General features: G+C 36.6%; 3 protein-coding genes across 3 annotated transcripts; 1 reads left to right on the top strand and 2 right to left on the bottom strand.

Moving 5' to 3' along the window:
- The first annotated feature begins 602 nt into the window (after positions 1–602).
- Positions 603–2,201, top strand: LOC140008813 (uncharacterized). Its single transcript, XM_072053702.1, has 7 exons — positions 603–632; positions 757–915; positions 987–1,109; positions 1,230–1,361; positions 1,454–1,560; positions 1,663–1,735; positions 1,842–2,201. The coding sequence occupies exons 1-7, from the start codon at positions 603–605 to the stop codon at positions 1,971–1,973; spliced, it is 756 nt and encodes a 251-aa protein (XP_071909803.1). The 3' UTR covers positions 1,974–2,201.
- Positions 2,202–8,782: 6,581 nt separating this feature from the next.
- On the bottom strand, positions 8,783–13,156 carry LOC113708462 (protein FAR1-RELATED SEQUENCE 5-like). The gene is made up of 6 exons (XM_072053701.1): positions 11,039–13,156; positions 10,835–10,915; positions 10,596–10,667; positions 9,164–9,271; positions 8,982–9,050; positions 8,783–8,854 (listed from the first exon to the last, which is right to left on the bottom strand). The coding sequence occupies exons 1-6, from the start codon at positions 13,154–13,156 to the stop codon at positions 8,783–8,785; spliced, it is 2,520 nt and encodes an 839-aa protein (XP_071909802.1).
- Positions 13,157–21,207: 8,051 nt separating this feature from the next.
- On the bottom strand, positions 21,208–25,581 carry LOC113693310 (protein FAR1-RELATED SEQUENCE 5-like). The gene is made up of 6 exons (XM_027211867.2): positions 23,464–25,581; positions 23,260–23,340; positions 23,021–23,092; positions 21,589–21,696; positions 21,407–21,475; positions 21,208–21,279 (listed from the first exon to the last, which is right to left on the bottom strand). The coding sequence occupies exons 1-6, from the start codon at positions 25,579–25,581 to the stop codon at positions 21,208–21,210; spliced, it is 2,520 nt and encodes an 839-aa protein (XP_027067668.2).
- Positions 25,582–26,802: the final 1,221 nt, after the last annotated feature.

The following is a 26,802-nucleotide window of genomic DNA, read 5'->3' as shown; positions in this document are numbered from 1 at the left end:
TTACAGTGTGTCTGAAGAGTTGTACAAATAGTTCTTAGGACAGTTACATTGCATTCGAAAAATAATCGATTGGTGTTTGATGACTGCTAATTGCATTGTGTCTGAAGAATGAAGCAAAATCCTTATAATTTGTTAGACGACAACAAATGAATGTCATATGAAATGCATGTTATTTGTCTTTTGTAGGAGGCCTTGACGTTGAGGTGAAGCACAAGTCTACACGTGCAACAAAGAAGAGCACTGTTCTGCGGTCAGCAGAGTTCATTCTACCAGCACCTGTGACAGTTAGCCTATACGAAAAAAATTTGGCTGCATATGCATGGGATCCGGACCAAAATCCCAAGTAAGATTCTTGACAAAACTATTAATTCGATTTTGTCATCCGTTCACTACAATAAGTACGCGTGTGGTTCATAAGAAGATGGCATAGAAAAACAGATTGAATATGGATGAGATTGGAGTTCATATACATTAGTCAGATTTTCGTGTTTTGGAGTAGGAGTAATAATTATTAGTAAATCGTTTAATTGTGTCCTGGATGTGATAGGGACATACTTGTTCAAATGTATCAATTTTCGCTGACTCGGCTTGACTTGAAGACAATGGAAAATGGCATGCATGTGTCTAATCGGGTCAGTAGTTCATTACTTTTAGTCAAAAAGTTTGATTATGTATCTATTGATTGGAATAGTCATACGTAAACTCACCCAAGCAACACTCAATTATATGTTTTGATCACTATTTGCCATTGATTAGGTGATTGATATGTTTGCCCGTCTCATGAATTGGGGTGGAAGAACTGCCAAAATTAGGAAGCTTGAACGCTACATCGTAGAACCTGTTGCAGTCGTGAGTTTGAAATTTGGACTGCATCCTACAGTTGTGTTAAAGATGCTCATCATCATATCTGAATTGGTATTACGATCCAACGCACTATTATTAATGTCTTCTATGCACCTTTCACTCGGCTATGTTATTGGTTGCAGGAAGGAATTTTAAAAATGGGAAAATTCGACAAGCTCTCTGATGCCAGCTTATCTGCTAAGCTTCTAAAGCTCTTCAAGGTTCGCAATAACAATACGGGGGTTGATCCTGCAAATTGTGATTGGGTATGCAATTATCAGTTTTAATCCAAAACTTCTTATGTGACTGTTAAACATTCAAAACATAGTCATACTTGGTTATGTAGAATGACCTGTCTGACCTTTTTCATACCTCATTGGGCGCAGATACTTGTGCCAGTATGCATAGAGGGGTCTTGGTTTGTCTACAGCTTTGGCGTCTCAGAGAAAGAAGTGCACGTGCTAGACCCTGATAGCAGTCAAGCAAAGAGCAAAGATATTAGTGTACTGAATCGACTGGTATGTTGGACAAATTGGTAAATGCATTACACGACATGACAGTGACACATTAGTGGATTGTAATCAGTTTTACATAATCTTTGGTGATATAGAAACGTTCACTGGGTTTGGTCGTGGCGGCAAAGTTTGGCAAGGAAATTGACTTCTCCAGTTTCGGATTTTCTGTTGCCGATGTCCCTCATCACTCACCCAACAAAGTGTAAATAGTTTGACTTCTCCCGTAATTATTGTTAGAGCGTGTACTAAGTTTTTTGTCCAACATATATATCATAACTGACTAATGAGAAGACAACGTGATCAGGTGTGACAGTGGTGTTTTCGTTATGACATTCCTAGAGCATTGGAGCGGAAGGTTGGCTGTTCGGCTTACAGAGGTATTACAATTGATATCCCTTTTCTCCCTACAATCCATCTGAAATTCAATTAATGCTTGTTACCTCGGCACTCAACTATGCTAATTCCTACCTCTTGTGCTGATAGGAAAATGTTGGCAAGTATCGAGTGCTGTACACAGCTCGATTGTGTAACTCAGCGGAGAACTCAAAGTTTCCGGACAGCTTCGCAAACCTGCAAGTACCTAAACGGGCGCAGTTGAATGTTGGTAATGCCTGATTTATAAGTATTCATGACTGGGAGCGAAGGAAATTCACAAAATTGCATTTGACGTGCTTTTGTATATTATTACATGTGTATTACAGCTTTTGGATTGCTGTAACTAATTTTATTATGGAGTCTACTCAGAAGGACCTTTCTTTTGAGACAGTAGTTTTGTTTTTCTGGAGACATTAGCATCAAACAAGATTAGCAATTTGTATCATGGTGCTGTTTATTTACAAAGAGTTTGTGGCCATAAATTCTGAATTTAATTCAGATTTTCTATTGACACTAGAATAATGTCAGTAATAACATTAACGGAGCATTAATTGGTTCAATTGTGTCGTGAATCTATGGTTCAAAGATGCTCGTCGTGACTCTGTGCCAACTATACTAGAACCTACATTGAACAATGTGTAACTATAGAACAAGCGCCCAATTAGTTTGTTGCAAAATTAGTTATTGACAAGTTACAGTTTGAAAATTAATACAAAACTTCATATATAACTGCTGGTAGTTACAAAGTGTTTGTAGGTTGTTAGTCAAGAATTATTGGGAAGTTACAGTATTTTGTATGACTGTAACAAAATAGTTATTTGGGAAGTTACAGTTTGAAAATTAATACAAAACTTCATATTTGAAAATTGTTAGTTACGATGTGTTTGTACGTTGTTACAAAATAGTTTTGGAAAAGTTATAGTGTGTTCGTAGAATGTTACAGAATAGTTAGTTGGGAAGTTGCAGATTGAAAATTAATATAAAACTCCATATACATTTAACTGTTAATTACAAAGTGTTTGTAGGTTGTTACAAAATAGTTTTTTAAAAGTTACAGTGTGCTCGCTAACTATTACAAAATAGTTAGTTGGAATGGCGCAGTTTGAAAATTAATACAAAAGTCCATATTTGAAGTCTGTTGGTTACGAAGTGTTTGTAAATTATTACAAAATAGTTATTGGGAAGTTACAGTATGTTCGAAAACCGTTACAAAAAACTTAGTCGCAAGGGGATAGTTTGAAAATTTTTACAAAAGTCCATATTTGAAAATTGTTAGTTACGAAGTATTTGTAGAATGTTACAAAATAGTTATTGGGAAGTTGAATGTTATTAAAGACTATTACAAAATGTTTCAATGGGAAGTTAGAGTGTGAAAATTAATACAGAACTCCATGTTTGATGATTGCATGCTACAGTGTGCTTATAGGTTGTTACAAAATAGTTATTGTGACAAATGACGAATGGCATGAAAATAAAATAGTTTATTTGAAGACACTCGAAGATCGCATGCATGTGTCAAATCGGGTCAGTAGTTTATTACATTTATTCAAAAAGTTTGATTATCAATTTATTTATTGGATTAGTGATACGTAAACCCAATTGTAACAGTCAATTACATGTTTTGGGTTTTGTGTATGTTTTCAAAAAACATGTTACTTATTCTATACTTACTAATTCTCCAGAATTTAGTTACTAGCTTATATCGTTTCTTGCCACATATTAACTCCCACCTATGTGTTGGTCCGTGTTAGCTCATGATCGACACACAACCATGAATTCAACAGAAGGTTAAAACACTAAAGCTTATGTGACCCAAAAGGAGTTTTAGATCGTTCAAATGTCTTCATCGAGCAATTTTGGTGGCGGATCTACTGAGTTAAGGTACCAATATCGGTACTGCCACTGCGGAAAAAGGGCTGGGCTGAAGATCGTGGAGTCACAGAAACCAACGAAGGGGTTGCTGTACTTCTATTGTGAAGGAAAAACCTGTGCTTTTTTGCTTGGTGTCATCCAATAGGGAGGAATCATGAGCAAGTTCAGGCTAACTACTGCCCTCCCTCACCGAATCGACAAGCAATAAGTAGAGAAAGCTCCTTCGACAGTCCCGGAACAGTGCAAAATGAACCAAACTCTTTCCCGTATCATGTGCATCGAATCGAACAAGATATTCGACAAATGAAAACCTTCATGATGATATCGGTAGCGGTCGCCTTTCTGTTGCTCCTAATAGCAATTTTTCGCTGACAGCACTTTCAATTTTTCGCCTCATATGATATAAACTTCGCCTGTAGTTTGTCGGAGATGTATCCTTCATAGGCAAAGTTACACTGACATCCTTGTACTGTTGACTTTCCATTTTGGCAGGTGATCTAGAAGATAGAGTAAACAGTAGATGCAGTCGTATAGTTGTATGAAACTGGTGAAGTCACACTATTAGTTTTTTGTGGAGTTATATGATTGCTCTTTTATCTGAAATCACCTGTGTTGTTCAATTGTTTTGTGTTAATGACTCCAACTAATTGAAACTATTAATTGTATAATGATGCACAAATGGTTACCTTAATTGTAAATTGTTACAATTCGTACGTTCTTACTTACAGCTTTGTTCGTCCTAAGTTACAACATTCAGTGAATTAGTTGTAAAATTGAAAATCTTTAATAAAGTATCAGGATCAGAAGGAGGTGCTTATTCAGGTACTATCACATTGTGGGTCATTGAATGACCAAGGCCATTCAGTTTTACACATCTGACTCTGGGCCAAAAAACTGACATTCATTGTGAGATTTTGTGCACAATATTTTGCATACTACTGTGTATGCACAGTGTCGAAATTAAGGTCACTAATGTGTAATTCAATATTCACATCGGTACCCTTAATGTTGCAATACAGGTCTTACCATGATAAAAATTGCCCAATTGGTATGTTATTTTTTGATGCTGATTAGTGACACGATGTAACACTTATTATTTTATGTATCGATACTAAAAATATAGTTCAACAAATTTTGTCCATACGATTGACAAACTGTTCATATATTGTTACAATTCGTGAGTTATTATTTACCTCTTTGTTCGTTCTGAGTTACAACATACATAAAATTTGGGGTCGAATTTGAAATCTCCTATAGAGCATTGGAGCAGAAGGAGGTACGAACCGCTCATAGAGGTAGTAAATTTGGGTCATACACTGACCAAGGTCATAGACTGTTACACATCTGACTCTTGGCCAAGAAACTGTTGCATAATTTGGGCTGTCATACCTCCCTGTGACAGTGTAACTGTGCATGCACACATTGAAATGTACATGAATCTAAGGTGTAACTCTGTATCCACGTGACTCTTAAAAGTTGGTGGACAGGACCAAAACATGATAAAAGCTGCAAGGCCATGTGTTGAAGTCTGTAAACGATTGGCAACAGCACGTAACACGTATATTCACTGTCGGTACAACAAATCTGGCCTGGAAACGTAACAAAACTTATCCGACATGGTTCAGGCACTGCATGTGGGTCTACAGTCTCTTCTCCCGTGATGTACTAGTTGCCCTCATATGCGTTCGTGAAGATCTCACTATTTTAATGAGATGTTCGAGAAAGTCTCGCTACGCAATGTTTTGGGGTTCGAAACGATCATCGTAACTATTCTCAATACATACTTAATAAAGTGTCTAAGAAATTTAATGTGTCAGTGGGAGGAATTATCGTTTCTGCCACGGGTAATAGCACAAACAAGAGAAGAGGAAAGGTTCATCGAATATTAACTAGTTGTATTATCACTAGTTGTAATTCGGGGAATATCTAGTTCGAATATTATTCAGTTTTAAATAGAGCAGACGAAAAGCTGCTGATTGCAAATTCATTAGTTATAATAAATTGTAACATACATCTAACCGGTTGTAACGCAATCCGTACATAGTGAAACGTACACGTCACTGATGTGTAACTGTTTATCCACATGACCCTTGATATTGGTGTATAGGTCATTTCATGAGCCAGGTGCATAATTTGTTTTATTGTGTGAACAGATTTGACACAATTCAATGGCATGCATCGAACTCTACAGCTTCCACTGCCACGACAAAATTGTTTGGCCTGGAATGCGTTGTCCAGTGATATTTTACCACATCGTGAGGGTCCTGCGGAGTATAAAAGGGTGTGGTTGCAGTAGTATATCCCTCAACAACAAAAATTTTTTCGTCCACCTTTCATTACTACACAAACATTTTTCATTTTCAATAACTTCACACTTCCCATTTCATTCTACTGAAGGGTGGCAATGAATCCGTGCATGAAATTTATTATTAGTATTCTTCAACCCTCCTCTAACCTCAATTGCAGTGTCATCAATAGAGGGTTCACACAGAAATCAAGCTCTTGGGTGTCAAATAGCAGCCAGTAGGTTGCATGATGTTCGAGAAGATCTCGCTAATTTAATGAGATGTTCGAGAAGGCCTCGCTACATCAATTGTTTTGGGGTTCGAATCGACCATCTCTATGTTCTCAATAGACACTTACTAAAGTGTCTAAGAAATTATATGTGTTAGAGGGTCGGACTTATTGTTTGTGCCAAGGGCAATTGCGCACACGAGAGAAGAGGAAAGGTTCATCGGATATTAACTAGTTGTAGTATCACTAGTTGTAATATCAGGGAATTTCTAGTTGTAATATCAGTAGTTTTAACTAGATAAGACGAAAAACTGCCGTTTCCATATTCATTAGTTGTAATGAATTGTAACATATACATAACTGGTTGTAACTCAACATGTACATGGAGTAATCAAAATTTGTTGCATTTTAAATATTAGTTACCCTACTTTCAAATTACTTGTCCCAACGAAGTATCATGTTCTTCTGCGAAACTGTTACTTATTATGTGGTCATGTGGAACCAAGCCAAGCCGCCAATTGTAAGTTCGTTTCTGTACTGAAGGAGTAATACCTATTGAAGTGCTTGTAATACTATCTGTAATACTTATCGTTAATACAATTGTAAACAAATTGTCTAAATTTTAACATATAGGCAAATGACAAGGTGCCTGTACAAGAACATCAATAAGCGGTAACAGCTTATTAACGTCCTGTAATTTATGTAAATACTGGTGATAACTTCTTGTTACACTTGAAAAGTAAGGTGACTGACGAATAATTGGGTATTCACCTGACCCAATTGTTGTTGGAGTACAGGTCATGATCGAATCAAATTAAACAATTATTTCATCCACACACTATACATTTGACTAAATGTTGAGTCTATTGTCTCGTTAATAGGTGGTTGCCATGCCTTCATGTACTCACCCAGGAGTACTATCCCGTGGAGAACAACATGAAATGACATAGGAAGCAGTTGGTGAAGTTGTCAGAAGAAACCATTTACTATGCATGGTCTTAAATAGGTGCTCTGTTAAAAATTTCTACCTCTTTTTTTCTCCCACCTAATTCTTTATCAGTAGATCCTTCCTTTCATCCAACCAAAAAGCAATAGGTATTAGCATAGTCATGCAATCCACAAACGAAGGTTCTCATACAAGCTCACCATCAAATGTTCGGCAAAAAAGACGGAAAGTATCATTAGATCCAACAAATGCCATAAGCAAGTATGAAACACCAGATGGGAGGATTTTATATGGTACCAAACGCGAGTTCAGGAACGCTCCACTTAACACCAACAACTCTCTGGGACTAGCTGGTCACATTTTTAAAAATACGGTCAACGATCATCTACCGTCTGGCTATTTCGTTATGGACCATGAACCCATATGGGAGCCTGTTCGTGAGCGAAGAATGGAATTAGAGGTATTTTGTCGCTGGCATGGCATCCGCATCCCAAGAACAAGGTCAGCGGATCTTGTTATAGGATCACAAACCAATGATGCAAGCGTATTACATAGACTACAGCGAGAAGTTATGCAGATGGAGCGTAGGCTTCACAGGTTCCATGAGATCCAGGCCGCAAAAAGACATGGTATGGTTCAACACATTTTAGCAGATCCCATGCTTATATCGGACCCGGACCTATCTGACTTTACTGAATCAAGCGACGATGACTTTCAAAGGTATATACCCCACTGTTTAATGCATGACGGCGTTCCCAGGTGTTGTATGGGATACAACTGATAACAAGGGATGTAGTCCAATGTTCATCAGGGTAGCGATAAAGCTATACTCATTATAATCTCTACTCCCACAAATTGCTTACCATATTTGGATGTTAATGATGCATGTTAAACAGTCGTAACTAGTTGTAACGCAACAGTAACATATCCCTTACTGGTTGTAACCCATTGTGTACTGTTCGTTCTTCCTTTTTGTGACATTGTAAAACTTCGTTTTAACGTTACAAATTAATTCTCCAAGGAATCATTTTCTTATGCGCACCTATTACCAACATGTGGTCGTGACCTGGCTTGACCATAATTCAATTAACCTAAAAACTTGTACCTAATCCTTGTAATACCAATTGATGTGTCTGTGATACATCATGTCAATGGGGCGCTAAATTCGGCAATCGATACAAAACAAATGGCCTAAATGATAATATTTTAATAAAAATAGCCCAATAATAATTCGAATTTAGTATCGTAACAAAATCAAGACAATTTATACTTTAGACTGTGTTATCTTATACATCGTACCTTTGGCGGTGCGATCTATGCCAATAAATATGTTATTAAGGTATGCAATTGAATGTAGTAGAATGGTATACATATCACGACAGCCATTCAACTGTTATGGTCGATTTAGTGAAAAATATCCGATCACAAAAAACACGTTCAATTCTATTGTAAAATTGTTACTTCAATTTTCTACCAACTTTATAATTTCCTAACAATTTTATATAACCCAATACAAACATTGATGATTACTACCACTACATGTGATTACAATTGTAATCCACTTGTCTAAATTTGAAAAGAGTGAAATATCAATGGTGCCTGTACAACCTCGTCAATAAGTTGTAACACCCTATTAACTGCTTGTAACACGTACATATGCAGTATTCCTAAGTTGGGACAACCACTTAATGTCTCGTTCAAAAAATATAGTTACACATCATTCATCAATCTCATTCTCGGGGGAGGCGACGTCAACGCGAAATTGCAATCCCTGGGTGTTATTTCTTCCCTGAAATGCGTAACGATGGTGAATCAGCAATATTATTAATGAAACATACGATTAATGATATACGATATCCAAGTCTCCAATTAACAACAGTACATAAATATGTGCTGTAACGATAAAAGTTTATCACCTGGGGTGAAGATGCAAATACATGATATGCATCAACATCACAGTGTGTTAAAAGTGCTGCACGCTCCTCCTACATTACATAGTATAAGTAATCAACTGTCAACAAATCATTACCAATGCCTATATTGCTCACTTATAAAGTTAAATTGGACTAGACATTATAATGAAAATGATATATCAGACCATTAAGACATCTCTGACAGAGTTATCCTTGGAAAAAATAGAAAATCTGGGATGCATCCATTCTGTAGGGACACTTGTAGGAGGCCTCTGATTAACCAAACGGTGAACCTTCGAATAATAAAAAATAATATGTTATTAAAGCGAGCATACGTTAACTACATAATTTGCATGATTTGACAGCTTTCGGGTGCCCACCATTACAATACTATAAAAAAAGGGTTAATATCAGAAACCTCCCTTGAGGTTTCTTCTAATCACACCTAGAATCCCTCATGTTTTCGAAATCACACATAGCACCCCTGGAATGACAACTTTGGTATCATTGTCCGCCCCTCATTATTTTTGTTCCACTTTTACCCTCCTTGTGAACTCTATTTATGTAGAGTTAATTTCGGAAACCTCCCTTGAGGTTTTCCCTAAATTATGTAAAACTATTATATAATTATGTAATATTTTTTGTACAAAGTGTAATTCTAATTGAACTATTTGTAAAATTTATCAACACAAATACGATTATTACATATTGGACTCATATGTACAATAACAACTTATCAGACTTCTATTGTAAAGATGTACAAGAAATTTACATAAAATTACAAAATGCTCAAAAAATATTACACGATTTAGGGATGGTTGATCTAACAATTGTTCCTATCCCACTCCCTAATATTAAATAGCTATAGAGTTTCCAGTGATGTTGACTTTTGGCAATGGACATAGTGTCATTGCCAAAATTGCAATTTCTAAGTGAATAATAACATAATGTAAAAGCAGTTTAAAGATGATGGGAATTCACGAGTATATAGCATTAGCAATCCATTTTTACTTGATAATAGGGTATCGCAATACTAATAACTTACAAACTCCATTCGACTAGAATGCACAAAAAACTATTTATACGACCTCATTTTCATAAAAATGGAAGAGCAAGTTGATTTACAACTACAATCACATATTGAAACTATTGCTGCCATTATAACAATCCATAGTCACATTTTTTTTTATCACCGTTCAGATCAATGTAACATTTTTTAAACAATGTGTAACTTTATGTGAATTATTTGTAAAACTTAATAACAGAAATGCAATCTATTATAAAGATGTACAAGAAGCTTACATAAAATTACAAAATATTCAAAACATGTTACACTGCTTGAGAACGATTTTGTAGTGTTACCTTTGCGTGGAGGGATGTGAGTTACATAAATAGAGTTCACAAGGAGGGTAAAAGTGGAACAAAAATAATGAGGGGCGGACAATGATACCAAAGTTGTCATTCCAGGGGTGCTAAGTGTGATTTCGAAAACATGAGGGGTTCTAGGTGTGATTAGAAGAAACCTCAAAGGAGGTTTCTGATATTAACCCTAAAAAAAAGGTAGCTCTACTACACGAATAAGAAGGTCTTTATTTTAACTACTGAATATATACATACCGTTTCACTTTCATCGATATTCGGAGCAATAGCGTTTGGAGGGCCATTCACTGTCTGGCTCATTGAATGCGTCTACGAGTTTCGTATGGACCAAATCATTGTATAAGACAAACAAAATAGGTATATCATGAGGGATGACAGCCGTAACAACATTATCACACAATGTAAGATCAATGTAACTATTTATGCTGTTAGAAACATCCAAATAAAAGCAACAGTCATGTCCGTTTTATACTAACCGAAACAGAGTCAGTAGATGAACGACATCCCATAAACATGTATTCCTCATATGAAATCGATGTCGGCTCCGATTCTGAGGCCTACAGTATTGACACGGCAATAATATTATTTCATAATGAATGATACCTAAACTTTAGTTAATAGCATAACGATAACTTAGTTTTAGCATAAATGTTCCCTGAGTACCAAAATTTGATCCATACCGTAGTTTGTGTAGTCCTTGATAATCTAGATTTTCTTTTTACTCTGTCAAATTTATCGATCCAACTTCGCATCACTCTACTTTTCTTCCCACCACCTCGTTTTTTAATGCCTCTTGCGACTACTGCCTCCCCCATTTCATTCACAATTTCAATTTTATCCCGTTCCTCCATATTCAGATTTTTTTGATTTTGCAAAGGTTGTTCTTCACTTTCTGAGAGGAGGAGCTCAACTCTCTTTGCCAAATCGGATATGATAGTGATTGCTACTTTGCTGGTGTCCTCCGACATTGCTGCTCGAGTTGCGACCTTAATCATGGCTGGAGCGAGCTCCCGATAACGAGTTGAAATCATTATTTTAGGATCAGCCACAACTTCCTGTCTTCGCCTATCAAAACAGTCTCCAGCCCGAGCTCTTTTTGTCCATCGCCTCTTAATGTATTCAGGAGGAATTATTTTTATGCCCACAGTATCAAACACCTTCAACGCGTGCCCACATAAAATGCCTTCATTCTCGTATTTTTTGCAACTACAACGTACACTTAGATCATTCCGATTGAATACCACTATTCTTTCAGGTCCTCCATCATACCTCATGACCGCAAACTCCACAATCATCGCTGCATCTTGCTGTCTCAATATAACCATAGCTGTTGACTCGCCATATTCATTTTGGAATGCAACAAATACGGTTGGTGAATACGTCTCTGATGCATGCACAAGCATAGGTGTTTGCCTTAACCCGACCATGGGGAGCTTTTGCCTCATTTCATATTCTGCGATCAGTTCATTATGTCTCTTTTCATCAACCACCCGATTGAAATGTCTAAAGAACTGCACAAGGTCATGATCCAGTTTCAAATGATTTTTAATTGCTGCATTTAGGCTTTCGCTAAGTTGGGTGCTTCGCATTCCCGCGGTCCATCTTTCTTTCATCATGCACCTTGCCCATTTATCACGAATTCTATACAACCCAGAGAGCCATTCATTATTTTCAAGATTGTGTTTCTTCACCATCGCCTCCCACACCCTATTGAATTGTTCCACTTCTTCAAACTCATACATGCATGCACCAAACATGTATGGAAGATCACTATTTTCCTTGTAGTGATTGCCAAGATGTTTCATAAAATTACGCCTTATGTGAAACGTACATAGACCGTGAAATGTTTCAGGCATAACAACTGAAAGAGCGGCTGCCATGGCATGATCTTGGTCGGTTAGTATGGTACTTGGACGCTTTCCGCACATTGCTGCTAGAAATGTACCAAACACCCATTTGAAAGAATCTATAGTCTCATCATACATAAGGGCAGCACCGAATATCACAATTTGCCTATGTTGATTAAAACCCACAAACACTCCAAGTGGCCGGTATTCTTTATTTGTTTTGTAGGTTGTGTCGAATGTGACTACGTCTCCAAAAAATTTGTAGTCAATTAACATTCCTGCATCAGCCCAAAAGATATTCGTTATCTGCTCTTCACAGTCCAGCTGTACGGCATGAAAAAACGATGGATTCTCGAGTGTTTGCTCTTGAAAATAATTCAGCATGCTACCTGCTTCTCCATATTTCAAACTCCTTTCCCGTCGAGTACGAAGATATCGTTTCAGGTCTTCCCGAGTATATCCCACATTTCCCATCCCACCTGCCTCCTTTCCCATAAGCTCATGACTCTGTTTCAATGAAAGCCCAGCGTCCTCGCTTATTTCAGCTTGGAATCCTTGAGTCTCGCTCACTTTTCTTTGTGATGGCATCATGTGCGCACATTGAGCAATGTGCAACTCATGGTTATGCTCTAAGACAAGGTCATGCACACGGTACTTCATTGTTCCTCTAAACAACACGATAACCATTTTAGCTCCACACCCTGTTTTCGTCGGCGCTCGTGTCCTCTTTGGCATCACATCACCTTCGTACTTGCGCTTTACACCTTCCTTGCAGCAACTATATCTCCTAGACGTGGTCACGCCGTCTTTGTCTTTATTCAGATAGTCTTTACGTACACTAAAACCCATTTTAAAGGCATATTTGTTGTAAAATTGGTACGCATCCTCTTCGCTGTTGAACTCCATTCCTAACTTAGGGGTCCCATCTTCTGCCAATTTGCTGCAATCCATTACTTCTGATCCTGCCAATTATGCATCAAACACCCTAATTTGCAACACTTCATGAATAGTATGTACATAAACGACAACATATATGTATATTACCATTCATAATGTGTTATGAATCATACATTACTCGTATACCAAATTCTATTATTACGCTATCAATATGATTAATGATTCACATCACCTTACTTTTACTCTAACACAATCTGTGTACAAATACAACTCCATGTACACTAACTTATACGATTGTAATATATTGGTCACACAATGTAAGTCTATTTTAACTGTATGTACATCCACGCTGGTCATTATATTTTGATTCTAGATTGTTTAGCTCACTGGACCTTATGTCATTCGTTAATGACAACCGCATAAAATAGACTAAATAGTCTTTGTGTTTATTTAAATAATCTTTGCGTACACTAAATCCCATTTTAAAGGCATATTTGTTGTAAAACTTGTACGCATCCTCTTCCATGTTGAACTCCATTCCTAACTCATGAGTCTCATCTTCTGCCAATTTCTCTACAATTCATTACTTCTGCTCCTACCAATTATGCATCCAACACCATAATTTACAATAGTTCATGAATAGTATGTATGTAAACGACAACATAAGTGTGTATTACCGTTTATAATATGTTATGTTACACACATTACTCGTACACCAAATTCTATTATTACTCCCATCGATATGATTAATGATTCACATCACTTTACTTTTACTCTAATACAATGGCATTATCTATGTACAAATATAACTCCATGTACACTAAGTTATACGGACTGTAATGTGTTTTTCACTCCATGTAAGTCTATTTTAACTATATGTACATCTACTCTGGTGATTATATTTAGGTTCTAGGTACTTTGTTTCATTGGACGTTATGTAATTCGTTACTGACAATCGCCTAAGCCAATTCCTGTGCATTTTCTACTATTTCTACATTTTCAGGGCCAAACAAGCATTTTTTACTCATTCTAATACATTTCTTACATCATGTAATTTACTTACAAAACCAGGTACATCTATTTCCTACAATCCATCTGAAATTCAATTAATGCTTGTTACCTCGGCACTCAACTATGCTAATTCCTACCTCTTGTGCTGATAGGAAAATGTTGGCAAGTATCGAGTGCTGTACACAGCTCGATTGTGTAACTCAGCGGAGAACTCAAAGTTTCCGGACAGCTTCGCAAACCTGCAAGTACCTAAACGGGCGCAGTTGAATGTTGGTAATGCCTGATTTATAAGTATTCATGACTGGGAGCGAAGGAAATTCACAAAATTGCATTTGACGTGCTTTTGTATATTATTACATGTGTATTACAGCTTTTGGATTGCTGTAACTAATTTTATTATGGAGTCTACTCAGAAGGACCTTTCTTTTGAGACAGTAGTTTTGTTTTTCTGGAGACATTAGCATCAAACAAGATTAGCAATTTGTATCATGGTGCTGTTTATTTACAAAGAGTTTGTGGCCATAAATTCTGAATTTAATTCAGATTTTCTATTGACACTAGAATAATGTCAGTAATAACATTAACGGAGCATTAATTGGTTCAATTGTGTCGTGAATCTATGGTTCAAAGATGCTCGTCGTGACTCTGTGCCAACTATACTAGAACCTACATTGAACAATGTGTAACTATAGAACAAGCGCCCAATTAGTTTGTTGCAAAATTAGTTATTGACAAGTTACAGTTTGAAAATTAATACAAAACTTCATATATAACTGCTGGTAGTTACAAAGTGTTTGTAGGTTGTTAGTCAAGAATTATTGGGAAGTTACAGTATTTTGTATGACTGTAACAAAATAGTTATTTGGGAAGTTACAGTTTGAAAATTAATACAAAACTTCATATTTGAAAATTGTTAGTTATGATGTGTTTGTACGTTGTTACAAAATAGTTTTGGAAAAGTTATAGTGTGTTCGTAGAATGTTACAGAATAGTTAGTTGGGAAGTTGCAGATTGAAAATTAATATAAAACTCCATATACATTTAACTGTTAATTACAAAGTGTTTGTAGGTTGTTACAAAATAGTTTTTTAAAAGTTACAGTGTACTCGCTAACTATTACAAAATAGTTAGTTGGAATGGCGCAGTTTGAAAATTAATACAAAAGTCCATATTTGAAGTCTGTTGGTTACGAAGTGTTTGTAAATTATTACAAAATAGTTATTGGGAAGTTACAGTATGTTCGAAAACCGTTACAAAAAACTTAGTCGCAAGGGGATAGTTTGAAAATTTTTACAAAAGTCCATATTTGAAAATTGTTAGTTACGAAGTATTTGTAGAATGTTACAAAATAGTTATTGGGAAGTTGAATGTTATTAAAGACTATTACAAAATGTTTCAATGGGAAGTTAGAGTGTGAAAATTAATACAGAACTCCATGTTTGATGATTGCATGCTACAGTGTGCTTATAGGTTGTTACAAAATAGTTATTGTGACAAATGACGAATGGCATGAAAATAAAATAGTTTATTTGAAGACACTCGAAGATCGCATGCATGTGTCAAATCGGGTCAGTAGTTTATTACATTTATTCAAAAAGTTTGATTATCAATTTATTTATTGGATTAGTGATACGTAAACCCAATTGTAACAGTCAATTACATGTTTTGGGTTTTGTGTATGTTTTCAAAAAACATGTTACTTATTCTATACTTACTAATTCTCCAGAATTTAGTTACTAGCTTATATCGTTTCTTGCCACATATTAACTCCCACCTATGTGTTGGTCCGTGTTAGCTCATGATCGACACACAACCATGAATTCAACAGAAGGTTAAAACACTAAAGCTTATGTGACCCAAAAGGAGTTTTAGATCGTTCAAATGTCTTCATCGAGCAATTTTGGTGGCGGATCTACTGAGTTAAGGTACCAATATCGGTACTGCCACTGCGGAAAAAGGGCTGGGCTGAAGATCGTGGAGTCACAGAAACCAACGAAGGGGTTGCTGTACTTCTATTGTGAAGGAAAAACCTGTGCTTTTTTTGCTTGGTGTCATCCAATAGGGAGGAATCATGAGCAAGTTCAGGCTAACTACTGCCCTCCCTCACCGAATCGACAAGCAATAAGTAGAGAAAGCTCCTTCGACAGTCCCGGAACAGTGCAAAATGAACCAAACTCTTTCCCGTATCATGTGCATCGAATCGAACAAGATATTCGACAAATGAAAACCTTCATGATGATATCGGTAGCGGTCGCCTTTCTGTTGCTCCTAATAGCAATTTTTCGCTGACAGCACTTTCAATTTTTCGCCTCATATGATATAAACTTCGCCTGTAGTTTGTCGGAGATGTATCCTTCATAGGCAAAGTTACACTGACATCCTTGTACTGTTGACTTTCCATTTTGGCAGGTGATCTAGAAGATAGAGTAAACAGTAGATGCAGTCGTATAGTTGTATGAAACTGGTGAAGTCACACTATTAGTTTTTTGTGGAGTTATATGATTGCTCTTTTATCTGAAATCACCTGTGTTGTTCAATTGTTTTGTGTTAATGACTCCAACTAATTGAAACTATTAATTGTATAATGATGCACAAATGGTTACCTTAATTGTAAATTGTTACAATTCGTACGTTCTTACTTACAGCTTTGTTCGTCCTAAGTTACAACATTCAGTGAATTAGTTGTAAAATTGAAAATCTTTAATAAAGTATCAGGATCAGAAGGAGGTGCTTATTCAGGTACTATCACATTGTGGGTCATTGAATGACCAAGGCCATTCAGTTTTACACATCTGACTCTGGGCCAAAAAACTGACATTCATTGTGAGATTTTGTGCACAATATTTTGCATACTACTGTGTATGCACAGTGTCGAAATTAAGGTCACTAATGTGTAATTCAATATTCACATCGGTACCCTTAATGTTGCAATACAGGTCTTACCATGATAAAAATTGCCCAATTGGTATGTTATTTTTTGATGCTGATTAGTGACACGATGTAACACTTATTATTTTATGTATCGATACTAAAAATATAGTTCAACAAATTTTGTCCATACGATTGACAAACTGTTCATATATTGTTACAATTCGTGAGTTATTATTTACCTCTTTGTTCGTTCTGAGTTACAACATACATAAAATTTGGGGTCGAATTTGAAATCTCCTATAGAGCATTGGAGCAGAAGGAGGTACGAACCGCTCATAGAGGTAGTAAATTTGGGTCATACACTGACCAAGGTCATAGACTGTTACACATCTGACTCTTGGCCAAGAAACTGTTGCATAATTTGGGCTGTCATACCTCCCTGTGACAGTGTAACTGTGCATGCACACATTGAAATGTACATGAATCTAAGGTGTAACTCTGTATCCACGTGACTCTTAAAAGTTGGTGGACAGGACCAAAACATGATAAAAGCTGCAAGGCCATGTGTTGAAGTCTGTAAACGATTGGCAACAGCACGTAACACGTATATTCACTGTCGGTACAACAAATCTGGCCTGGAAACGTAACAAAACTTATCCGACATGGTTCAGGCACTGCATGTGGGTCTACAGTCTCTTCTCCCGTGATGTACTAGTTGCCCTCATATGCGTTCGTGAAGATCTCACTATTTTAATGAGATGTTCGAGAAAGTCTCGCTACGCAATGTTTTGGGGTTCGAAACGATCATCGTAACTATTCTCAATACATACTTAATAAAGTGTCTAAGAAATTTAATGTGTCAGTGGGAGGAATTATCGTTTCTGCCACGGGTAATAGCACAAACAAGAGAAGAGGAAAGGTTCATCGAATATTAACTAGTTGTATTATCACTAGTTGTAATTCGGGGAATATCTAGTTCGAATATTATTCAGTTTTAAATAGAGCAGACGAAAAGCTGCTGATTGCAAATTCATTAGTTATAATAAATTGTAACATACATCTAACCGGTTGTAACGCAATCCGTACATAGTGAAACGTACACGTCACTGATGTGTAACTGTTTATCCACATGACCCTTGATATTGGTGTATAGGTCATTTCATGAGCCAGGTGCATAATTTGTTTTATTGTGTGAACAGATTTGACACAATTCAATGGCATGCATCGAACTCTACAGCTTCCACTGCCACGACAAAATTGTTTGGCCTGGAATGCGTTGTCCAGTGATATTTTACCACATCGTGAGGGTCCTGCGGAGTATAAAAGGGTGTGGTTGCAGTAGTATATCCCTCAACAACAAAAATTTTTTCGTCCACCTTTCATTACTACACAAACATTTTTCATTTTCAATAACTTCACACTTCCCATTTCATTCTACTGAAGGGTGGCAATGAATCCGTGCATGAAATTTATTATTAGTATTCTTCAACCCTCCTCTAACCTCAATTGCAGTGTCATCAATAGAGGGTTCACACAGAAATCAAGCTCTTGGGTGTCAAATAGCAGCCAGTAGGTTGCATGATGTTCGAGAAGATCTCGCTAATTTAATGAGATGTTCGAGAAGGCCTCGCTACATCAATTGTTTTGGGGTTCGAATCGACCATCTCTATGTTCTCAATAGACACTTACTAAAGTGTCTAAGAAATTATATGTGTTAGAGGGTCGGACTTATTGTTTGTGCCAAGGGCAATTGCGCACACGAGAGAAGAGGAAAGGTTCATCGGATATTAACTAGTTGTAGTATCACTAGTTGTAATATCAGGGAATTTCTAGTTGTAATATCAGTAGTTTTAACTAGATAAGACGAAAAACTGCCGTTTCCATATTCATTAGTTGTAATGAATTGTAACATATACATAACTGGTTGTAACTCAACATGTACATGGAGTAATCAAAATTTGTTGCATTTTAAATATTAGTTACCCTACTTTCAAATTACTTGTCCCAACGAAGTATCATGTTCTTCTGCGAAACTGTTACTTATTATGTGGTCATGTGGAACCAAGCCAAGCCGCCAATTGTAAGTTCGTTTCTGTACTGAAGGAGTAATACCTATTGAAGTGCTTGTAATACTATCTGTAATACTTATCGTTAATACAATTGTAAACAAATTGTCTAAATTTTAACATATAGGCAAATGACAAGGTGCCTGTACAAGAACATCAATAAGCGGTAACAGCTTATTAACGTCCTGTAATTTATGTAAATACTGGTGATAACTTCTTGTTACACTTGAAAAGTAAGGTGACTGACGAATAATTGGGTATTCACCTGACCCAATTGTTGTTGGAGTACAGGTCATGATCGAATCAAATTAAACAATTATTTCATCCACACACTATACATTTGACTAAATGTTGAGTCTATTGTCTCGTTAATAGGTGGTTGCCATGCCTTCATGTACTCACCCAGGAGTACTATCCCGTGGAGAACAACATGAAATGACATAGGAAGCAGTTGGTGAAGTTGTCAGAAGAAACCATTTACTATGCATGGTCTTAAATAGGTGCTCTGTTAAAAATTTCTACCTCTTTTTTTCTCCCACCTAATTCTTTATCAGTAGATCCTTCCTTTCATCCAACCAAAAAGCAATAGGTATTAGCATAGTCATGCAATCCACAAACGAAGGTTCTCATACAAGCTCACCATCAAATGTTCGGCAAAAAAGACGGAAAGTATCATTAGATCCAACAAATGCCATAAGCAAGTATGAAACACCAGATGGGAGGATTTTATATGGTACCAAACGCGAGTTCAGGAACGCTCCACTTAACACCAACAACTCTCTGGGACTAGCTGGTCACATTTTTAAAAATACGGTCAACGATCATCTACCGTCTGGCTATTTCGTTATGGACCATGAACCCATATGGGAGCCTGTTCGTGAGCGAAGAATGGAATTAGAGGTATTTTGTCGCTGGCATGGCATCCGCATCCCAAGAACAAGGTCAGCGGATCTTGTTATAGGATCACAAACCAATGATGCAAGCGTATTACATAGACTACAGCGAGAAGTTATGCAGATGGAGCGTAGGCTTCACAGGTTCCATGAGATCCAGGCCGCAAAAAGACATGGTATGGTTCAACACATTTTAGCAGATCCCATGCTTATATCGGACCCGGACCTATCTGACTTTACTGAATCAAGCGACGATGACTTTCAAAGGTATATACCCCACTGTTTAATGCATGACGGCGTTCCCAGGTGTTGTATGGGATACAACTGATAACAAGGGATGTAGTCCAATGTTCATCAGGGTAGCGATAAAGCTATACTCATTATAATCTCTACTCCCACAAATTGCTTACCATATTTGGATGTTAATGATGCATGTTAAACAGTCGTAACTAGTTGTAACGCAACAGTAACATATCCCTTACTGGTTGTAACCCATTGTGTACTGTTCGTTCTTCCTTTTTGTGACATTGTAAAACTTCGTTTTAACGTTACAAATTAATTCTCCAAGGAATCATTTTCTTATGCGCACCTATTACCAACATGTGGTCGTGACCTGGCTTGACCATAATTCAATTAACCTAAAAACTTGTACCTAATCCTTGTAATACCAATTGATGTGTCTGTGATACATCATGTCAATGGGGCGCTAAATTCGGCAATCGATACAAAACAAATGGCCTAAATGATAATATTTTAATAAAAATAGCCCAATAATAATTCGAATTTAGTATCGTAACAAAATCAAGACAATTTATACTTTAGACTGTGTTATCTTATACATCGTACCTTTGGCGGTGCGATCTATGCCAATAAATATGTTATTAAGGTATGCAATTGAATGTAGTAGAATGGTATACATATCACGACAGCCATTCAACTGTTATGGTCGATTTAGTGAAAAATATCCGATCACAAAAAACACGTTCAATTCTATTGTAAAATTGTTACTTCAATTTTCTACCAACTTTATAATTTCCTAACAATTTTATATAACCCAATACAAACATTGATGATTACTACCACTACATGTGATTACAATTGTAATCCACTTGTCTAAATTTGAAAAGAGTGAAATATCAATGGTGCCTGTACAACCTCGTCAATAAGTTGTAACACCCTATTAACTGCTTGTAACACGTACATATGCAGTATTCCTAAGTTGGGACAACCACTTAATGTCTCGTTCAAAAAATATAGTTACACATCATTCATCAATCTCATTCTCGGGGGAGGCGACGTCAACGCGAAATTGCAATCCCTGGGTGTTATTTCTTCCCTGAAATGCGTAACGATGGTGAATCAGCAATATTATTAATGAAACATACGATTAATGATATACGATATCCAAGTCTCCAATTAACAACAGTACATAAATATGTGCTGTAACGATAAAAGTTTATCACCTGGGGTGAAGATGCAAATACATGATATGCATCAACATCACAGTGTGTTAAAAGTGCTGCACGCTCCTCCTACATTACATAGTATAAGTAATCAACTGTCAACAAATCATTACCAATGCCTATATTGCTCACTTATAAAGTTAAATTGGACTAGACATTATAATGAAAATGATATATCAGACCATTAAGACATCTCTGACAGAGTTATCCTTGGAAAAAATAGAAAATCTGGGATGCATCCATTCTGTAGGGACACTTGTAGGAGGCCTCTGATTAACCAAACGGTGAACCTTCGAATAATAAAAAATAATATGTTATTAAAGCGAGCATACGTTAACTACATAATTTGCATGATTTGACAGCTTTCGGGTGCCCACCATTACAATACTATAAAAAAAGGGTTAATATCAGAAACCTCCCTTGAGGTTTCTTCTAATCACACCTAGAATCCCTCATGTTTTCGAAATCACACATAGCACCCCTGGAATGACAACTTTGGTATCATTGTCCGCCCCTCATTATTTTTGTTCCACTTTTACCCTCCTTGTGAACTCTATTTATGTAGAGTTAATTTCGGAAACCTCCCTTGAGGTTTTCCCTAAATTATGTAAAACTATTATATAATTATGTAATATTTTTTGTACAAAGTGTAATTCTAATTGAACTATTTGTAAAATTTATCAACACAAATACGATTATTACATATTGGACTCATATGTACAATAACAACTTATCAGACTTCTATTGTAAAGATGTACAAGAAATTTACATAAAATTACAAAATGCTCAAAAAATATTACACGATTTAGGGATGGTTGATCTAACAATTGTTCCTATCCCACTCCCTAATATTAAATAGCTATAGAGTTTCCAGTGATGTTGACTTTTGGCAATGGACATAGTGTCATTGCCAAAATTGCAATTTCTAAGTGAATAATAACATAATGTAAAAGCAGTTTAAAGATGATGGGAATTCACGAGTATATAGCATTAGCAATCCATTTTTACTTGATAATAGGGTATCGCAATACTAATAACTTACAAACTCCATTCGACTAGAATGCACAAAAAACTATTTATACGACCTCATTTTCATAAAAATGGAAGAGCAAGTTGATTTACAACTACAATCACATATTGAAACTATTGCTGCCATTATAACAATCCATAGTCACATTTTTTTTTATCACCGTTCAGATCAATGTAACATTTTTTAAACAATGTGTAACTTTATGTGAATTATTTGTAAAACTTAATAACAGAAATGCAATCTATTATAAAGATGTACAAGAAGCTTACATAAAATTACAAAATATTCAAAACATGTTACACTGCTTGAGAACGATTTTGTAGTGTTACCTTTGCGTGGAGGGATGTGAGTTACATAAATAGAGTTCACAAGGAGGGTAAAAGTGGAACAAAAATAATGAGGGGCGGACAATGATACCAAAGTTGTCATTCCAGGGGTGCTAAGTGTGATTTCGAAAACATGAGGGGTTCTAGGTGTGATTAGAAGAAACCTCAAAGGAGGTTTCTGATATTAACCCTAAAAAAAAGGTAGCTCTACTACACGAATAAGAAGGTCTTTATTTTAACTACTGAATATATACATACCGTTTCACTTTCATCGATATTCGGAGCAATAGCGTTTGGAGGGCCATTCACTGTCTGGCTCATTGAATGCGTCTACGAGTTTCGTATGGACCAAATCATTGTATAAGACAAACAAAATAGGTATATCATGAGGGATGACAGCCGTAACAACATTATCACACAATGTAAGATCAATGTAACTATTTATGCTGTTAGAAACATCCAAATAAAAGCAACAGTCATGTCCGTTTTATACTAACCGAAACAGAGTCAGTAGATGAACGACATCCCATAAACATGTATTCCTCATATGAAATCGATGTCGGCTCCGATTCTGAGGCCTACAGTATTGACACGGCAATAATATTATTTCATAATGAATGATACCTAAACTTTAGTTAATAGCATAACGATAACTTAGTTTTAGCATAAATGTTCCCTGAGTACCAAAATTTGATCCATACCGTAGTTTGTGTAGTCCTTGATAATCTAGATTTTCTTTTTACTCTGTCAAATTTATCGATCCAACTTCGCATCACTCTACTTTTCTTCCCACCACCTCGTTTTTTAATGCCTCTTGCGACTACTGCCTCCCCCATTTCATTCACAATTTCAATTTTATCCCGTTCCTCCATATTCAGATTTTTTTGATTTTGCAAAGGTTGTTCTTCACTTTCTGAGAGGAGGAGCTCAACTCTCTTTGCCAAATCGGATATGATAGTGATTGCTACTTTGCTGGTGTCCTCCGACATTGCTGCTCGAGTTGCGACCTTAATCATGGGTGGAGCGAGCTCCCGATAACGAGTTGAAATCATTATTTTAGGATCAGCCACAACTTCCTGTCTTCGCCTATCAAAACAGTCTCCAGCCCGAGCTCTTTTTGTCCATCGCCTCTTAATGTATTCAGGAGGAATTATTTTTATGCCCACAGTATCAAACACCTTCAACGCGTGCCCACATAAAATGCCTTCATTCTCGTATTTTTTGCAACTACAACGTACACTTAGATCATTCCGATTGAATACCACTATTCTTTCAGGTCCTCCATCATACCTCATGACCGCAAACTCCACAATCATCGCTGCATCTTGCTGTCTCAATATAACCATAGCTGTTGACTCGCCATATTCATTTTGGAATGCAACAAATACGGTTGGTGAATACGTCTCTGATGCATGCACAAGCATAGGTGTTTGCCTTAACCCGACCATGGGGAGCTTTTGCCTCATTTCATATTCTGCGATCAGTTCATTATGTCTCTTTTCATCAACCACCCGATTGAAATGTCTAAAGAACTGCACAAGGTCATGATCCAGTTTCAAATGATTTTTAATTGCTGCATTTAGGCTTTCGCTAAGTTGGGTGCTTCGCATTCCCGCGGTCCATCTTTCTTTCATCATGCACCTTGCCCATTTATCACGAATTCTATACAACCCAGAGAGCCATTCATTATTTTCAAGATTGTGTTTCTTCACCATCGCCTCCCACACCCTATTGAATTGTTCCACTTCTTCAAACTCATACATGCATGCACCAAACATGTATGGAAGATCACTATTTTCCTTGTAGTGATTGCCAAGATGTTTCATAAAATTACGCCTTATGTGAAACGTACATAGACCGTGAAATGTTTCAGGCATAACAACTGAAAGAGCGGCTGCCATGGCATGATCTTGGTCGGTTAGTATGGTACTTGGACGCTTTCCGCACATTGCTGCTAGAAATGTACCAAACACCCATTTGAAAGAATCTATAGTCTCATCATACATAAGGGCAGCACCGAATATCACAATTTGCCTATGTTGATTAAAACCCACAAACACTCCAAGTGGCCGGTATTCTTTATTTGTTTTGTAGGTTGTGTCGAATGTGACTACGTCTCCAAAAAATTTGTAGTCAATTAACATTCCTGCATCAGCCCAAAAGATATTCGTTATCTGCTCTTCACAGTCCAGCTGTACGGCATGAAAAAACGATGGATTCTCGAGTGTTTGCTCTTGAAAATAATTCAGCATGCTACCTGCTTCTCCATATTTCAAACTCCTTTCCCGTCGAGTACGAAGATATCGTTTCAGGTCTTCTCGAGTATATCCCATATTTCCCATCCCACCTGCCTCCTTTCCCATAAGCTCATGACTCTGTTTCAATGAAAGCCCAGCGTCCTCGCTTATTTCAGCTTGGAATCCTTGAGTCTCGCTCACTTTTCTTTGTGATGGCATCATGTGCGCACATTGAGCAATGTGCAACTCATGGTTATGCTCTAAGACAAGGTCATGCACACGGTACTTCATTGTTCCTCTAAACAACACGATAACCATTTTAGCTCCACACCCTGTTTTCGTCGGCGCTCGTGTCCTCTTTGGCATCACATCACCTTCGTACTTGCGCTTTACACCTTCCTTGCAGCAACTATATCTCCTAAACGTGGTCACGCCGTCTTTGTCTTTATTCAGATAGTCTTTACGTACACTAAAACCCATTTTAAAGGCATATTTGTTGTAAAATTGGTACGCATCCTCTTCGCTGTTGAACTCCATTCCTAACTTAGGGGTCCCATCTTCTGCCAATTTGCTGCAATCCATTACTTCTGATCCTGCCAATTATGCATCAAACACCCTAATTTGCAACACTTCATGAATAGTATGTACATAAACGACAACATATATGTATATTACCATTCATAATGTGTTATGAATCATACATTACTCGTATACCAAATTCTATTATTACGCTATCAATATGATTAATGATTCACATCACCTTACTTTTACTCTAACACAATCTGTGTACAAATACAACTCCATGTACACTAACTTATACGATTGTAATATATTGGTCACACAATGTAAGTCTATTTTAACTGTATGTACATCCACGCTGGTCATTATATTTTGATTCTAGATTGTTTAGCTCACTGGACCTTATGTCATTCGTTAATGACAACCGCATAAAATAGACTAAATAGTCTTTGTGTTTATTTAAATAATCTTTGCGTACACTAAATCCCATTTTAAAGGCATATTTGTTGTAAAACTTGTACGCATCCTCTTCCATGTTGAACTCCATTCCTAACTCATGAGTCTCATCTTCTGCCAATTTCTCTACAATTCATTACTTTTGCTCCTACCAATTATGCATCCAACACCATAATTTACAATAGTTCATGAATAGTATGTATGTAAACGACAATATAAGTGTGTATTACCGTTTATAATATGTTATGTTACACACATTACTCGTACACCAAATTCTATTATTACTCCCATCGATATGATTAATGATTCACATCACTTTACTTTTACTCTAATACAATGGCATTATCTATGTACAAATATAACTCCATGTACACTAAGTTATACGGACTGTAATGTGTTTTTCACTCCATGTAAGTCTATTTTAACTATATGTACATCTACTCTGGTGATTATATTTAGGTTCTAGGTACTTTGTTTCATTGGACGTTATGTAATTCGTTACTGACAATCGCCTAAGCCAATTCCTGTGCATTTTCTACTATTTCTACATTTTCAGGGCCAAACAAGCATTTTTTACTCATTCTAATACATTTCTTACATCATGTAATTTACTTACAAAACCAGGTACATCTATTTATTATTCACATATATCTTTTCCTCTGCTTTTCCTAGGTCAAACCCCAGACCTCTATTTTATACACACTGCATACTCAACAGAGGGGCAAACTAAGATTGCGTGATGACCATGGACCAACTAGTGGATGCACAAAGATTGTAATAGGGTGGTTATAACATGTAACTTATCTACAGCAGCATGTACATTCATTC

This window comes from Coffea arabica, chromosome 6c (genome assembly GCF_036785885.1).
Source record: "Coffea arabica cultivar ET-39 chromosome 6c, Coffea Arabica ET-39 HiFi, whole genome shotgun sequence".
Taxonomy (NCBI): Eukaryota; Viridiplantae; Streptophyta; class Magnoliopsida; order Gentianales; family Rubiaceae; genus Coffea; species Coffea arabica.
The sequence above is the reverse complement of the archived record's forward strand: the minus strand, read 5'-3'. Positions and strand labels throughout refer to the sequence as shown.